The following is a 17913-nucleotide window of genomic DNA, read 5'->3' on the forward strand; positions in this document are numbered from 1 at the left end:
TGGGTGGTTCGGGGTCTCTCCCCCCTCGCGATCTCATCTTTAATCGAGCTGTGCAACCCCTCCCAAAAGAGGTCTCTTACAGGGGCCGAATCTCTGTCCCATTCCAGGGCACTGACCAAGGCGAAAAATCGGGCATGGTACTGCCTGACGCTGGCCCTCCCTTGTCTTAGCCCATGCACCTCCTTCCGGGCAAGATCCACGTCAATGCTTGATAAAAAACACCCATCCATCGCTTTAATAAAGGCATCTGCATTCTGGAGCGCCGGATCCTTATCTCTCCATAAATTGCGTAGCCATGCTTTAGCATCCCCATGCAAATGAGACATGATGAATCCCACTCTCTCTTGCTCATCTCTAAAGTCTTTATGCAGCAGTTGCAGTGCGCACAGTACGTCTGCTCTAAAGTTGGGATACTGTTGCAGGTTCCCATCGAAGTGAGAGACCAGCCCGCCTGTGCGTCTCGCCAACCCAATTCCCTCCTGCCGGGGTGTCTGCTTTGTCAGCACATCTAACCTGACCTGGAGATCCCTGCAGGCGGCAGCTGCCTCCTCCTCTCTCTTCCTGGATGCGAGAGCCTCGGCATTCAGTTGTGCCACTGCTTTTCTGAGTTCCTCTATCTGCTGCTCAGCCGTCATGTCGTCTGCCGTTCGTGAGCTCGCTAGTGGGCACCTGCTTCTCTCCCCTCCTCGAGGTTGTAGATGCCCACAATTGAGTGAGACGGAGCTTACTGTCAGAGCTGCTTGAAGATCCTAGCTCACAGAGGATCACGCTAGCCAGCGATCATTAAGTAAAAGTCTTTATTGAATTGCAGTTTCCATTCTCACGCTGCTGCGCGCAACTCTACGTCTAGTAGCTAGATCGGCGAAGCTCCGTCTGAGTCTCCGCCCCTTGTGCACCAACTTAATATCCTAGCCCTGCTCCACCTTTTCCGCCTGACTGTCCTCCTCTGGGTCCCTCTACCCCCCGGGGTTTCTTCCTTCCTGGATTCTTCTGACGCTGACCCGGACCCTCCTGCCTCCTTGCGCCGGGCTTTAGGACCTGGTTCCCTTTCCGGGCTGCTTACTGCGCCGCTTTCCTCTGCATTTGAACTTGGCGCGCGCGCCCAACCTTCCACTTTCCTCTTAACCGTTTCTTCGCTCCCCGATGGAGGTGTGGCCACTCCTGACTCATGCCCTCCCTCCTGTGGTGAGCTGCCAGCGCTTGCCCCCTGGCTCCCTTCTTCTTCCCTGCTCCCTGGCGGTGACGCTGGTCCCGATTTCCAACTGCTCTCCCCTGAGTCCCCTCTGGCTCTATCTTCCTGGGGTGCCCCCCTAGACTCCCCCCTTGCCCTGGCCACTGGTGCTCCTTTCTGTGAATCCTCTGATTCACTGGAAAGACTAGGAGATCTCGGGTCGTCGTCATCACTCATCTTTTCTTCTGCCTCCTCCCCTTCGCTCTCTGTTTCCTCCCTTGGCCTTGCCTCTGCTCCTAAATCCCTGACAATTTATTTCATAAAATTTATATACTGCTTCATTTTTAAAAAATAAATACAACAAAGCTCAAAGAAAGGTTTTAGTCCTTCAAAATCGCCCTCCAAAGGGGACCTCTGCTGTTTCAAAATGCATGTTTAGTCAGCAGTGTGGTAATTTCAGAAGCTAGCCGCCTCTTCTTCTTCTTTTAATACTTTTCAGTTTCTGAAGATGCTTATAACCAACAACCCCCATATATACCCCCCACCCCAAGAAACATTCCATGCACATACAGTCTAAACCAGTGTTTCCCAAACGTTTTTGGGCAACGGCACACCTGCTTACCGGAAAAAAATCTCGCGGCACACCACCATTAAAGCCCCGCCCCGTGACATCAGCGCGCAGCGTCACGCCGGGAGGGACGCACAAAAGTGAACGTTTTTTCCCTCCCCCTTGCCGGGGTGGGAGGAGGCAGCAGAGCGAGGGCAGCTGAGGCGGCGGCGGCAGCTGAGGCGGCGGCGGCTGCGATAGCGGGCGGAGGAGGAGCCGTCGCCGGGAGTTGCTGCTGCTGCTGTTGCTGCTGCTGCCCGGACATGCCGGCCTCCTCCTCCTCCGCTGTCTCGCGCTCCTCCCTTTTGCGCGCGCTGCCCCGCCGCTCGGCACCACCACCGCGGAGCCGCCCCCGGCTCGACGCGGATCCTCGCCGCCGCCGCCTCTCGCCGCCGCCTCTCGCCCGCCTCCCTCCCACGGCACACCAGCCGGTGTCTCACGGCACACTAGTGTGCCGCGGAACACCGGTTGGGAAACACTGGTCTAAACGATACTGTCAAACAGTAAGCAGATTCGTATAATATATAGTCGATAGGTGGTGATCAGTTAAGTGTCTTCTGGTGGAACAGACTTCAATGAGAAGTGGTGGACACTCCTTCCTGGGAGGTTTTTAAGCAGAGGTTTGATAGTCATCAGTCATGTATGATTTATTTGAGATTCCTGCATTGCACACGCTTGGACCTATTATTATTATTATTATTATTATTATTATTATTATTATTATTATTATTATTATACCCCACCCATCTGGCTGGGTTTCCCCAGTCACTCTGGGCGGCTTTCAACAGAATATTAAAATACAGTAGTCTATTAAACATTAAAGGCTGCCTTCAGATGTCTTCTAGTAGTTGTTGTTCTCTTTGACATCTGGTGGGAGGGCGTTCCACAGGGCGGGAGCCACTACTGAGAAGGCCCTCTGCCTGGTTGCCTGTAACTTGGCTTCTCAGAGTGAGGGAACCACCAGAAGGCCCTCAGAGCTGGACCTCACTGTCTGGGCAAAATGATGGAGGTGGAGACGCTCCTTCAGGTATACTGGACCAAGGCCGTTTAGCTCTACAGGTCTCTGATTCTACACTCTCCATCTTAACAGATCATCCCAGAGTGATGCTCTCAGTAGTATCTCAACTTGTCCATGTCTGCTTTCCCCATTCCTTCAAATTCTCCACCTTTTCATCTTCCCTACGTACTATCTTCCTTCATCTCTGCACCTCCTCCTTGGGTCTGGCTCCACCTACATTTGGCTCTGGCCCCATTTACCGGCTGCTGTGGCCCAGTGCGATGATTGTTCCAGGCTGCCAGGGACTGGAAGCCCCCTTGAATCTCCCAACATTCAGCATTCCTGAATCTCCCAACATTCAGCATTCCAGAACAGACCTGGGTTCTGGTCTTGCAAAACCTCTTTTCTTTGCTCACCTTTTCTTCCATGCCTCACATAACTTTCACACATGGTCTCAGAGGAAGGGGGCTGAGTTTTTCTCCATGTAGATCATTTAGCAACTCAAACATAATTACCCAGCTCCTCCTGAGAGACAGCTGTGCTCCAGGCAACAGCACCACAGCACAGCTTTCTTTTATTATTAATGACAATGCTCCAAATCGATAGCAGGGTATTGATTGAACTTCCAACCACAGAAGTAATTATAAGACTAATATTTAATTCAGCGTTCCAGTAGTAGATAGGTAGCCGTGTTGGTCTGCCATAGTCAAAATAAAAAAATTCATTCCAGTAGCACCTTAAAGACCAACTAAGTTAGTTCTTGTCTATGCAATCTATGCAAGAAATACATTTTTTGGACACTACTATAAAAATACAGGATGGGCGCATAGACACCACCTTATACCGCAAACCAACTGACCGACAAACATATCTACATGCCTCTAGCTACCATCCCAAACATACCAAACAGTCCATTGTATATAGCCAGGCACTACGTTACAGCCGCATCTGTTCCAATTCTACAGACAGAGACTCTCACCTAAGAGATCTACAGCAAACCTTCTCAGAACTAAAATACCCAGCAGATGAAGTTAGACAACAGATCAACAGAGCCAGACTGATACCCAGAGAGAACTTGCTGCAAGACAGACCCAAAAAAGAAAATAACAGAACACCTCTAGTCATCACATACAGCTCCCAAGTTAAAACAGTACAACGCATCATCAGAGATCTACAACCTCTCCTGGACAATGACAGTTCTCTTTCTCAAGCTCTGGGAGGAAGACCTTTCATTGCCTACAGACAGCCACCCAATCTTAAACAACTCCTAACCCACAATAATACTACAACCAGACTTAACACAGACACTGGCACCAGAGCCTGCAATAAACCCAGATGCCAACTTTGCTGCCACATACACCCGGACAACACCATTACTGGCCCCAACAACATCATACATACCATCTCGGGACTATTTAATTGCTCATCGTCTAACATTGTGTATGCCATCAAATGCCAACAGTGTCCTTCAGCTCTCTATATTGGACAAACAGGCCAAACCTTACGCCAAAGAATAAACGGACATAAATCTGACATCAAGAATCACAAAACAGAGAAACCAGTAGGAGAACACTTCAATCTCCCAGGACATTCTATACAAGATCTCAAAGTAGCTGTTTTACTACAAAGGAATTTCAGAAATAGACTGGAAAGAGAAGCTGCTGAATTACAACTCATTACCAAACTTAAAACCATGGAAAGACCTGGGCTGAACAAAGACATTGGATTCTTATCTCACTATACATGACTAAACCATTTCTCACCTTCCCACCCCTTGCCTTTTCCTGTAAGACCTATTACGTTAAGAGTCGTCAACAGGCTCTCTCAGCTATCTGCCTATCTCCCATTCCCACCACCCTTCTGAGTAACACCCCTCCCCACCTTCTCACTATATATAAGGATCTGGCAACTTCTGTTTCAGTGTATCTGAAGAAGTGTGCATGCACACGAAAGCTCATACCAAGAACTAACTTAGTTGGTCTTTAAGGTGCTACTGGAAGGAATTTAATTCAGCCAGAGACATGTTGCTTAAATTGTGCATTTGTGCTCCCGGAACATCCGTTATTCTATTTTCTTTCCGGCATACTTTGCAGTGTGCATAATTTCATTTGGATCAAACACCTAGGGCTGTAGCCATTGCTTTGCTACTCAGAGTAAACCTGTCGAAATGACTGGACCTATGCAAGGCTGCTGAGCAGGAGCCAAGACCTTGAAGAGAAGGGAGAGCTAGGGTGGACAGCAACAATATTGGATGCGTGCTGCTACACATAGTATTGGTAAGCCCTTTTATATTGCTCCCTTTCTTGCTTGATGCTGGTTTTTAATGCTTGCTTTTGTAAGTAGCTTCGAGTGCACCTTTCCGAATAATATTGTTATGAATTGGGGTGGCAGGGAATAGGCTGAATGACAAGACCCTTCTACTTCCTGGATCCAGCAAGTGTTAAAATATAATCAAGGATTCAAAGCTGGCTTCCTGGTGAAGTGATTGGGTGTTAAGGGAACAAAGGAAGTGGACCTGTGCCGGGTGAAAACTTATTGGTAGTTAAAAAGACAAAGGGCAGAGCTGAGACCTGAGGTGTGTGAGCTCCAAGTAGATAGAAGCCAGAAATAGAGTATGATGCTCGATTTCTACTGAAATCCATGGGAGAAGCAAGACCCTCTTGGGGTGTTAATACTGTGAACACCTCCGTCGTAGGCTCCGATTGCATATATGTGCAAATAAACCATATATCATGAAGACATATCTGCCGAGTGGCTGAGTGAGTGGCAAAATGAATGTTTGGCAGCTTAGCTGAATGGCTCAAAAAGGGAGCAGCTGAGTGTGTTGATGGGTCAGTAGCTGTGTGGCTACTCAGTGAAAGACTGAGTAACTGGGAGACTGGCTGAATGACTGGCAAAGTGTGAGTGGCTATATTCCAAGAGAGGAGCAAAATCTGGGACATGGCAGGTAAGGGCTCCTCCTACTGCACACACACACACACACACACATATAAAATGAGCCTTGGGCAGTCAGGAGAACAAGAGAGCCAATGCTTGTCCACCTCCCTATTGACCCTAGGATGCAGGAATTGAGAACTATTCCATCAGGAAGTTTGAGGGCAAATCTACAGGGCTTCTGTCAATGGCGGGCATAGCCAGAGGCAAAAGTGAACCTTACCTTTGTACAAGAGGCTACAGTCATGTAGAAGCCAGAGGTTTCTATATACATGCAGGTCCCACAATCTGCCCGCCCGAAATGCAAAAATTCACTTATCTGAACATAAAATAGTTTTGCCCAACCCTCGCTATATGTTCTGCAGCTTCAGATACTGAACAGCCGGTTTGCCCACTTCCTGACGTGATTGTGCTTTGCTGGTCAGCGGTAGCCATTTTCAGGCAGAAAACATGAAGGGAGAGAGACAGCTTTGCTATTGTTGTTGTTTACTTGTGTGACCCAATGGACTCTTTGTGACCCAATGGAGACAGCAAAATCAGACAAATCAGAGATCAGGAGAGATCAGGTATGTAAGTTTTCCCTTTGTCTTTCTTTTGCTGGTCGGCTGAAGACATTTCAGGAAGAAACCATGGAGTGGGGGGGGGACAAGACTGGACAAATCCTGGAGCTGGTCAGTTTCATTGTAGATGGCTCTTTATTCACAGAAACAAGGTAGCTCAGGGCACCAACTCTTCATGGTAGAAGTGGCCCCATGGGGCAGTCGTGAGCACTGAAGGTCCCTGATTTCCCACAGCTCTCCAAGCCTTCCTTCCCAGGCAATCTGAGGCTCCAACACTTTGTCTGTTTTTGCTCCACCCTCTTCATACCTCTTCTGGTCCTGGGAGACCAGCAGGGAGGGGAGGCTGGTCACAGCAGGAGGAAGGCGTTTGCGCCTCTTTGGCAGCCTGACTTATCTCTGCCTCTCAGCCCTGCTCCTCTCCTCTTCTGCCTCCGATTCTGGACTGCTCTCTGCCGCAGCCTCTTCCTGCTCACTAAAGCCTGTTACCTCTTCAGCTTCTGACACCTCCTCCCCCCAGTCTGCTCCCTCTGACCTCTCATCGCCATCCCACCACCAATCCCTTAGCTCTGAGCCTTCTTCCCTCGGGGGTTCCCCGGCTGGTGTCTATGACAACACCTCTGCCTCCAGCCAGTCCATGTTCACTTGTACTGTACAGTGAGAATGCACCCCAATGGAAAAAGCCAATGAAGAGTCAACTCGATGTGTTTTTGTTTTTACTTGAAAACTGGTTTTAAATTTTGGCAGTTACAAACCTGTACACATTTTTTTTCTGTCTTTTTTTTTCTTTTTTAGCAAAATAACACAAGACAATACTGCCAACAGCAAATATGAAAGACCGATGCGTTTGCCGACGAGGGACCAGATCACACGAAGTGATAACCTTCCCTTTGCATAAAGTTGTTGTGTAGTTGGAATAATGGCGGAACCTCAAATGCCTAAGTGAAACAGCATTAGAAAACATGTCTGTAATAGCATTTGTGCAAAGACCCATTCATCTGAAGGGGTGGGGTTCACTAGGAAGCAGTCTTAGAAACTGAGAGAAATGTTAATGAGAAACAGCTGATTCAAAGAAAAGTTACAGTACATTCTGAAGTGATTTAGAAGTGTTGTTTCCCCGACCTATTCACCTTTTTTTTGTTGATTTTTCCATTACCTTAAATCTGACATTGATGAGTTTCTTCAGAATACATAAATGAACACAGAAAAAAAGAAATTAAAAGCAACTTGATTGGCATCAAATATCTACAAAAGCCAGGTAATTCCAAAATTATTATGTACATTATTTTATAAACTTTTTTTTTAAAACACCAGAAACATACATCTTTTACAAACCAGCCTGCTTGCAACAGGTAAAATTTACAAGACAACTATCTTTCTTATACAGTGCTTCAAAAGAACTCCTTACATTTCCCAGACGACCCTCTCCAAATGCAGTTACTATGGGCTTGTAAAATTGTTCTGGAAACAACCCAGGTCTCTGATAATGACAGGATTTAGCTATACAGTGAGGGTTCAAATTTCCACCACCCAGTTCAAATTTATCCTTAACACTGCCGGTATCAAACCTTGGTTATGGCCTTGTAATACAACATTTGTAAATTATTGCTTTATAAAAAAAATTACATGATGGGAATCATTTCATTTGCAGTACTCTCCAGTTGCCCCTCTCACATGTGAAGTAACAACAACGTCAGTGCCTTTTTGTTTGGTGCATAGCCTTGGAAACAGCAAGCTGAAAATAACAGTCTGCAATGGACAAGCTTACAGTAAATTGCATTACAGATATGTCGGGTGTGAGGACAAGTGCCAAACAGGCAAAACCGTGATTACAAAATGATTTCAGAAACACCAAATGTTGCATCATCATGAACACGCCTCCCACCTCCATTTCCTGATTTAAGCTCTTTCCGCAAACTATTTTTTGAAACTACAGTTCAATACGATAGCCCTGTCAAAAACTTCTTACAATTCTTTCCCTCTAGAATCTGAAAACTCCCTTTAAATAAAAGCAGCCCACTAACTTGACGGCAATGCCAAATTCTTACCACGAGGAAACCAGAAGTCTGTGACCCTTGGTAGTATATGAATTCATCATGACAGACCATGAGCTGCCGCCTGAACGGAAAGAGGTTTGGAGTCACAAATACCTCGTGGGCAATCCTTTTCTTTGGATAGATTTGGTTTACTCTTTTGTTAGCGGGACAATCTTTTAACACTGAAAGCAGATCTGGGCAGCATACAATCCACAAAACGTCTCCAGGATGTCCTAGTCTACTACATGGAGGGAAGAGAAGTCAGAAATGTGGTTTTCCCTGCCTGGAGTCTGAAGTGCTTCAGGGTAGAATCCTACTTCCTCAGTCAGGCTATGGGCACATCCAAACCACACATTAAAAAAACGGCCACTTTACATAGTAATGGCTTCCTTCAAAGAATTCTGGTAGCTGTAGTTTGAAAAGGGTGCTGAGAGGAAGCCCCTGTTCCTCTCCCAGAACTACAACTCCTGGAGTGGGAGTTTAACAGTCAATCCCTCTCCTCAGGAACAGGATAGCTCTGGGAGGGGAGAGGGATCTCTTTAACAACTCTTGGACAAACTACAGCTCCCAGAATTCTTTGGGAGGAAAACCATGACCATTTCTAGTAGTATCATAGTGCTTTAAATGTATTATAGTGCGAATGTGGCCTGTGAGCCTTGCAAGACCAGCTCAAATTCAGTTGACTCAATCGAGTCATGGAACTTTCTTACAACGAACCTTTGCCACACGTCACTGGCGCTAATCCAAACCGAACACAAATCGGAAGCAGAAATGATGATTCACACAATGTTTTCTTCTAGACCGTGGCCAACGTTGTTAGGGATTTATTTATTTTTTAGCCTGGAGGATTAAGGGTGAAAACATGCTAGCAGGTCTGTGTGGAGTTAAGGAAGAGCCTAAATGAAAATATGGTGCATGGGTTAATGAATACAATTATTTCTGAGGTTTGCACAGCTGGACTTTCCCCCTTGCATAAGTTGGGCAACTGTATGGGCCGAGGGGGCAGAGAGCAGCTGGAGGAAAAAGAGAGAGGGGAGGAGAATGGTTGGCTGCATAGGCTTTGGGAAGAAGGGGAAGGACCGAAAACTGCAGGGCTCCCACAGAGGGGAGGGCAGCTTAGGATGTCCAAGAATGGAAGATATTCCCTGCTCAGGAGCCAAGGCTCCCACCGTGCTGCTAACGTTAGGCAGCGTTAGAGTCCTTTGTGCGGAAGACTTGTAAAAAACAGGCGGGGGACACACCAAGTGCAGGGAATAGCGACGTTTATCTTCTTGCTTGTGCATTAAGGGGTTCCCGCTTTTCAATTTATTTCCCTGTGTGACCCTGTTGATATGTTGCAGTAAAAATAAAAAATAAACCTAGATATTGAGCGCCCCTGGGAAACACGAGCTGGAATGCACCCTCTGTGAAGTGTAAACCAGGTAGGGATTATTTCGCAATTACTTCGTGGTGGGGGACAGATGTCACTGGTTCAGTCGAAGAAAGGTTCAAAGTTCACGCGTGCAATAGCTGAAGCGACCCAACGCATACTGGGTGCGAACTACAGCAGAACACCTCACTGCCCACCCCGCTATTGAAAAAGGAAGTTAAATTCTCCTGTCCCACCAGGACAATTCACATACACACACATTAGCGAGCTTCTCCATCGAGGAAGCACCTCTGAGTCAGCAGACCCTTTTGGCCAGTGTTGGCCGCCCCTCGCTTGGAAGAACTGGTTTGAGTTTGGGAGACAAATTTGTTATTTAGCTTCTTCTTCACAACTGGCAGACAGGAAGTTCAAGTAATATCGCTTCCCCACCCACCGACCCTCCCAGAAAACACATCGGAGGTGGAAGGACTGAGAAAGCAAAGGTATCACAAATTTGTTACGTCCATGATATTCTTGAGGGGAAACCAAGAAAAATGTCCATTAATTTAACAGGAAGTACGGACAGGCCTATATTTATCAAAATATTCATATGGGTGATCTATTTGCCTTGGCTCAAACCCCATTTTTAACAGATGTCTCAGTGCTCTATCCAGAATGTTTGCTGCGGTACAAATCTTTGCGATGATGCTCTTAAGAGAATGTGGGGAAAGGGGCAGTAAACATTGAATTACGAGCTCCACGATGTGGATTTCAGAGTCCCTTTGCTATTAAAAGTGTTACATGGCGGTTGTGTTGTTTATTCCTTCTTGTTGCTTTTAACCATTTTGACTGCTGGGTGTCAGCTTATGAACAATATTTCTCGTGGCAGAAAGAACTGGCTGCTGATTAGCTTAATGAAAGCTGAAACGATGAAATTCGGTTCAGTCAGCAGAAAAGAAGAAAGGGGAAAAAACCCAGTTCATGGAAGGGAAGCACTGGGAACACTCATTTAACGTCGTGTTGACGGGGAACTTGGATAAGGCAGGGCCATGAAAAACCTGTTAGGGCATCTATTCATCCGTGACTCCACTCCAGGGGGAATGATTTATTCATTCCGTACCCTTCCTGGCTGGCTGAATTCTCTTAGTAAAGGGAGAGTGGCTTCCCCTCCCACCTTTAAACTGTAAAAAGGCAAAATAAAATAAATAAAAATTATTTTAAGAGACGGCAACCCCTTTCCCTTTTTGCAGCATTAAAGCCGGGGATGCAAATATGGCTGGGGAACACTTCCCCAGACCGCCACAATCTTCTATTATTATTTTTTTAAAAGAGAGCAAGTGGATGAACAAAAAGTGGTGATGAATCCCAAAAAGCCTACAGTGGGCCGTGAGGGACCGAACACACCAAAATAAATAAGTAAGTAAAAATAGTGTGGATGCCTTGGGAGTTTTTTTGCACAAACCACGTGTGGGATGCAGAAGCAGCTCTTCAGCAGAGTTCCTTAAAGAACTGCAAATCCTGTGTCCTTGGAGCGCCTCTCAGCAGAGTGGCCAAGTGCGAAGGAGAGCAGGGCTCCCGAATCCTTTCACTGCTGTGCAGTGGCTGGAGTTCTTCTGCAGCTGCTGCTTACTCCTGCAAGATGAGCTGCCCCAATCCTCCTTCTTTCCTGGAACTACAGGATGGTCAGTATGGTCTTAAGTACATTTCATGCTCATTTGATGAGATCAAGGCACCGATTGCTACTAAGGAGTTGGTCTGGCAGTGTGTTAGCTCACCATCGTGCACAAGCCGAGGCACAGTGACCCACTGGATTCAACTGAGAGCATGCAGTGATTGTTGCAGATTCCACATGGTTTGCAGCAGATGGGATGCCCCGCCACTCAGTGTCTCAAGATGGTGCCAAAGTATCTCTCAATCCCCTCTTGCTTTGGGGCTGGAGGAATAACTACGACCTGCAGATCAGATCCACTGAAATTAACAGACACAGCTAACTTAGATGCTTAAGTCTACCCTGCGTGGGGCTAAAACTGGAAACAACTCTTAGAATACAAATGCAGACACTTTAACTACATCCATAACATGGCAGAAAGGGATCTGATTATGGACTGTTGGTTTGGAAAGGATGTCCCTTTCCCCTCCTTAAAATTCAGATTTACTTTGTGCAGCAGCAGAAGCAGCCTTGGCACCTAATTCACCCTTATTTCTCACTTCACCAAAGTTTGACCCATGCAGCCACAGTTCTAGGACCCAGGAAACGAGGTTCAGCTTTTCTTGAATACTGCAAGTGCTTCAGCCTTGTAACACTTTTAATAGCGTGATCCCCCACAAAGCTGGTTGGAGGAGAATTCAGTCTGCCACCACACAACGGAGAACCTCTATGCTTGGCAACAAACAAACAACGTCAACTCCAAGGGATCGAGAGCCTTTTCCAGCTACCAATTTTGGGAGGCAACCATTTGCTCTCTCCTTGCACATGGTCACCACGGATTTCTTGACAGGGTTAAAAATGGGTTATGCTATATTTCCACTTTGCCCCATATACAGATCTATTTATTTTTTTTCTCAGTGAAAAGAAAGCCTTCTTGACAGTTAATGCTATGAATGGGACCAAATGACAGAAACAACGTCAACAAAAGAGGCTCCTTCACACTTGGGTCTGGTGGTGGGTCTCCACAAATGGAATGTGAACGTGGTGGTGGTCAAGGCGCAGCTCCTCAATGCTTTCATAGTCACTCATGGCCACCTCAGAGTCATCAAAGCCACAGCCCATAGAAACGTCAGACGACGATGCGTCCAGGGAATTGTGTAAGGACAAGGGCTTCTTGGCCAGGCTATTGTTCTCTGCGTTTGGTCCTGGGCCAACGCCAAAAGTACTAAACTCGTTCCCAGTCTGAGACCCGCCATTGTCCATCTCGTTGGGGAACTGGTGCGGAGGGAGGTACTGGCTCGGATGGAACTGTGGCCGTCGCCTGCAATCCGGGCTAAGTGTGCCAGCCATGGAGACCGGCTGGGATGAAGGAAGGGCTTCGTATTGGTCTGGGTAATCCTCTGGGAGGGGAGGCGGCAACTGGTCCTGGTTTAAAAACTCCTCATCGTGTGGCGGAGGGTAGTCGCTGTCAATATCGTAGCCGCCAAGGTAGTAGTCTGTTTCCAGCTCCCTTGTGCTCCCGTGATGCACTGAGCTGCCATCTGTTGTCTCATAATTGGGCACCTCCTCAATGTCAGATAGTCGAGCACTCGGCATCCAATCAGAGGTGTCCCAGTGATAAGCTGTGGAAGGAAGCAAACCCACAGTGAATGGGGAGGGAGGCGTTAAGTCTTGGAAGAGAGGCAGTCAATGGCATGCACCCGGCATGAAACAAATCCCCACTGCGTCCGAGCATAATGAAGCTGTATATGCAAAAAAATAGCTGGCATGCATCACCGTTGTTTTGCTTTTTAAAACCCTGGCCAACCATGCTTTGGCCCAAGTGGAGAGAAGCGATATAACGTCACGACGACAACCAATGCAACACAGCCAAGTTTATGTTAGAAAGGAAGAGTCTGAGAAATAAAATAAAAAATGCTGAAAACCCAACATAAGGTTCCACGCATGGGAGGTGAGCATCAAACTGTTAGCGCAGAACGCAAATATATACATTAATAGAAGTCAGCATGCTCTTGCTGCTGCATTCTTTTCCAAGATCTTGGTCTGGGGAGGGAAAGCAAAATTACACAGGCACACAAAATAAATAGGCGGAGATGAAAAAGAACCAACAAATCCCTGGAAGAAAAATTAAAACAAAATGCCACCCCTCCCCCGCCTTGGGCACCCAAAATATATACATGCTCAGACATGCAGAACATGGGCATAGCTTGATCTAAAAGGTGAAGGCCGAACTGAGTGTATTAGTAATGTGTTAAAACACCAGCCTTTGAGACCCCCCCTCCACATTCCCACGAATTGCAGCAAGCAGGTATGCGTCACCTCTGTTGTAGTTCTGTCCTTGATCCATATCAGTCACTGTTAAATGCAAAGTGGGAGAAAAAGCAACACTGGAAACTCTCAGGCCTGCACATTGCAGAAAAATCTCACATTGCTTCTAAAACACATCTGACTGAAAAGTATTATGAAAAGTGCTTTTAAGCAAAGCTTCAGTTTAAGGTTTATCTTTTTAAAAAGCAAATAAATCTGATTTTTCTAGGCAGAAGTCAATCGACACAATCGCTTTACGTCTAATCATTACGACTATAGTTATCTGAATTAAACATGCAAAGCTGACTCAAGCACATAGCTTTAACACAAACAAAAAAACCATATGCAGTTTTCCCCCTCTCTCTAAAAATTTGCGATGTATGTTTTATCTCTCTCTTGCTCACTGTGAAACAGAAAAAAAATAAGAATCTACCATTCTCAGGGCCGGTTCAAACAAATCTGGGCCCAAGTACGCTCAGATACCACGGTGAGAGGCACGGTATAACAACCTGAACAGAACAGAATAGAAAGGCAGTCAATTGGGCCACCGGAAGCAAATACGACAGAGCCCTCTCCTAGCTAGAAAGAGGAGACTTTCCATAGGGAGCGTGGAACGAGGCCGGGGGAAGCAAACAGCCTGGTTCCTTCTCTGCCTTTATCTTAGGGTCTGCTAAGGATAAGCCACCATGGTGGGGTGCTGCTGTGCTCCCAACACCGAAGTCACTGTTACTTGCTGGGATGGAGCAAGGCAGGTGGCAGCAACCTCAGGGCCATGCGGGCACTTTGGTGGAGCCAATCCCTTGCTTCCACTGGTGCATCTACACTGTGCCAACTTTGCTGCCACCCCAGTAAGTGGTAGGGTGTGAGGGAGGTCCCCAGAATCCACCCCACTATCTTGGTGGCTCCAAATACCAAGTCCGACTGCTGGCCCAGGTTGTTGTTATCTAGCCTTAGGGCTCATGCAGACTTCCTTTTGCACCACACATTCCAGGCACTTGAAAGCTCTGTGTCTGGGAGGTTTGTTTTTGTTCGTCCCCATGCTTTACCCAGGAAAACCTTGAATCGGAGCAAACAACAATCCGCAGAAAAGCCGACTGCCGTTCGCTCTGCTTCAGTGGTAAAAGGTGGGTTTTCCCAGGGAAAGCACTGGGACAAAAAACCAAAGACACAGCTTGGAAAGAAGAGCTCTAAAGCCCAGATGTATGCCTAGAAACATGGACGAAAAGAAGACTGGATGAGCCCATAGTAGCAGATTGCATCTCTCCAAGCTTTCTTTCAGGCAGTGGTCTTTCTTAGCCTACCTAGAGGTGGCAGGGATTGAACCTGGGACCTTTCACATTCAAACTACGTTTCCGAGCACAATTCAAAGTGTTGGTGCTGACCTTTAAAGCCCTAAACGGCCTCGGTCCAGTATATCTGGAGAGTCTCCATCCCCATCGTTCTACCCGGACACTGAGGTCCAGCGCCAAGGGATCTCTGGCGGTTCCCTCACTGCGAGAAGCCAAGTTACAGGGAACCAGGCAGAGGGCCTTCTTGGTAGAGGCATCTGCCCTGTGGAACGCCCTCCCACCAGATGTCAAAGAGAAGAACAACTATCTGACTTTAGGAAGACATCTGAAGGCAGCCCTGTTTAGGGAAGCTTTTAACGTTTGATGCATTACTGTATTTTAATATTTTGTTTGAAGCCACCCAGAGTGGCTGGGAAAGCCCAGCCAGATGGGCGGGGTATAAATAATAAATTATTATTATGATTAGCTTGTTCTGTACTGCTGAGTTGTGCAGTGTTTTCTGCAGGAATGCAAATAAGCACATCATATCCCAATATAGGGTTGCCATTCTGCCGTTGGCAACAGTGTCTGGGCGAAAACCGGCAAAACATCTGGGAGAATCCGAACGCATGGCAGCCCAACAGCCTTGAGCAAAATTAGAAAAGCTCAACAACTTTGCCAAAAAAAAGAAAAAGAAAAAAAGGCGCAACAATATTTCTGTCCGGACTTTCACTGTTTGGAATATGGCAACCCTATCACAATAGGTTAACAGCAAGAGGGATTTAAAGGCATAGGATGGAAAGAAGCCAGAAAGTAGGCTGTCCTTTTGGAGAAAAGGGTAGTTATGATGCAGCCCTAATAGGACTTTTTTTATTATTATCGGGAGATATGACCTGAACGAATTGTTCAGGGCAAACCTTCTGAAATCAATGGACATGATAATTCATTTCTACTCTTAACAAAACTTAGGTGGAAGCAACCCTACGTTTTTCAACTATGGAGCCCAGAAGTTTACTTTTTATTGTTTTTTAAAAAGAAGGTATGGAGCAGTCTTTGGGGCAGAACTGCAGTGAAATTTATTTTGGGGAGAAAAATACTTTCCCCCTGGAACGCTAACCCTGCAGAAGCTTGGTGAAGCATGGGATCCTTTCAGAAGATAGCATTTTGTGATATGTTTGGACCACGTCTCCTGTGATTATCATTTAAAGGCTCTCCTTAATTATAAAGGCCGAAGTGGAACACGACAGAACTGGGCTGTCCTGGATGCAGAAATTCCTCAAGCCCCGGCTGGGGAACCTGAGGTTCTGGCCAGGATTTGAGCTGGGGCAAATTCTGGCAAAACAAAAACAAAAAACCTCAATCTCTGCATTCCTCACACGGGAGCTTTGATGGCAATGAAAGATGAACTGAAACGAGGCGAGCGAGATGGTCGGCAGAAGGAAAACCCTTTTTTTCGTGACCAGTGGTTACAGCTCAGGTAGCACTGTCTGAACCGGCCCTGACTACTCCAAAAGAACAAAACAAAAAACTGACTCAAAAGCATTGCATTGAGAGGAAACGAGGACCGTTTCTGGGTCACTGGTTTTATGCCCATACCCCACTCAGCGCGGAGGTACCGCACGTCTTAGTGCATGCCTATATGGACAGTTTATATTTATGCTACACAGCAGAACCTCACTAACCTCCTCACTTGCCCACCATGCAGTTCAAAAGGACTTCCCTTCCTTTCCCACGTTGAAACAAGATTTATGCAAGCAAGGTGTTGTGGACATGCTGCCATCTGCCTCATTGCAGGGCAAATTTGAGGGTAAACCATATGCGGAACGAGTCTGCCCCTGCAGCTTGATGGAGGAAGAAACTGTCACGCCTTGTTACGCTGCTGTTTCTACGGGGATATACGCTCGGTATTTATTATCCCTGCTATGCAAAAATCTCCAAATGAATCTGAACTTCAGTGTCTAAAATCCCTGGTAGAGGACAAGGATCCTGAGATCACGTTAAGGGTCGCCAAATTCTGTGTGATTGCCATAAAACTTTGGGAACAAGCTGTGCTATCACAATGATTAAGGCCTTAAATGATAAATTTAGGTTATATGTTAGTGACTAAGTTTTAATTTATAATTTTTTTAACTGTTGCTCTATCTGTATTGTCCCTGTTATACCTAATAGCAAATTTAAATGTATCCCTATCGTGTTTTATGACTTCCTTGATATTTTATGTGGGCTGGAACTGGTCTGCGACCGAAATAATAAAATTCATTCAAGGTCTTGTGGATCCATCAAATGCAGAGCTGCGCTACAGAATACACTACAGAATATTTCGCTGTAGGGACTACAGGGACTATGGCCACCTAATTCTTGAATGTCTTCTTTCATAAATCGGTTTTGTCCTGTTTACACACATGGTGCATGGGCAATTCACATTAAAACACCTATTTCTAATGGCATTTTCTCATAAAACCTGCAATTCTAAAATGTTTTCACTCAGAAAGCATCTCTATTAAAAATAGCATGTACAAATGCATATTGTTTTAAGTCATGACCAGAAGGATGGGAGGTGGCCTGCTCCTGATGGGTTACACTCCACCTGAAGGATCAGGTAGTTAGCTTGCAGGTACTTCTGGATCCCTTGTTGTCACTTGAGGCTCAGGCGGCCTCAGTGGCGCAGAGTGCCTTCCATCAGCTTCAGCTGGTGGCCTATCTACACCCCTAACGGGACAGGGACAGCCTAACTTCTGTCATCTATGATCTGGTAACCTCCAGGTTAGATTACTGCAATATGTCACACATGGGGCTGCCTCGGAAGATGGTTCAGAACCTTCAGCTGGGGCAGAATTCAGCAGCCTGGGGCAAGGCGGTTTAAGCATGTCATCCTGATTCTGGCCTGACTGCACTGGCTGCCAAATAGTTCCCAGGCCCAATTCAAAGTGCTGTTTTTTTGACCTATAAAGCCTTAACACAGCTCAGAACTGCAATACTTCAAGGATCGCCTCTCTCCATATGAACTGACCCATACCCTGCACTCATCATCTGAGGCCCT

General features: G+C 46.5%; 1 protein-coding gene across 11 annotated transcripts in view; it reads right to left on the minus strand.

Annotated features, from left to right (window-relative positions):
* FAT3 (FAT atypical cadherin 3) overlaps nucleotides 1-17913 on the minus strand; it is a 745081-nt gene that overhangs the window by 273068 nt on the left and 454100 nt on the right. For 5 of the 11 annotated variants that reach the window (XM_081197246.1, XM_081197240.1, XM_081197248.1 and 2 more), the window contains 2 exons: nucleotides 13618-13653; nucleotides 6966-12920 (listed from right to left, as the gene is read on the minus strand). In XM_081197246.1, the coding sequence (XP_081053372.1) occupies nucleotides 12295-12920; nucleotides 13618-13653 (662 nt within the window). In that variant the 3' untranslated portion in view covers nucleotides 6966-12294. Of the gene's footprint in view, nucleotides 1-6965; nucleotides 12921-13617; nucleotides 13654-14038; nucleotides 14115-17913 lie in introns of those variants that run through there. The other 6 variants (XM_081197247.1, XM_081197244.1, XM_081197241.1 and 3 more) reach the window with 3 other exon arrangements.

The sequence above is a fragment of the Podarcis bocagei genome (assembly GCF_964188305.1).
Source record: "Podarcis bocagei genome assembly, chromosome: 6".
Classification (NCBI taxonomy): domain Eukaryota; kingdom Metazoa; phylum Chordata; class Lepidosauria; order Squamata; family Lacertidae; genus Podarcis; species Podarcis bocagei.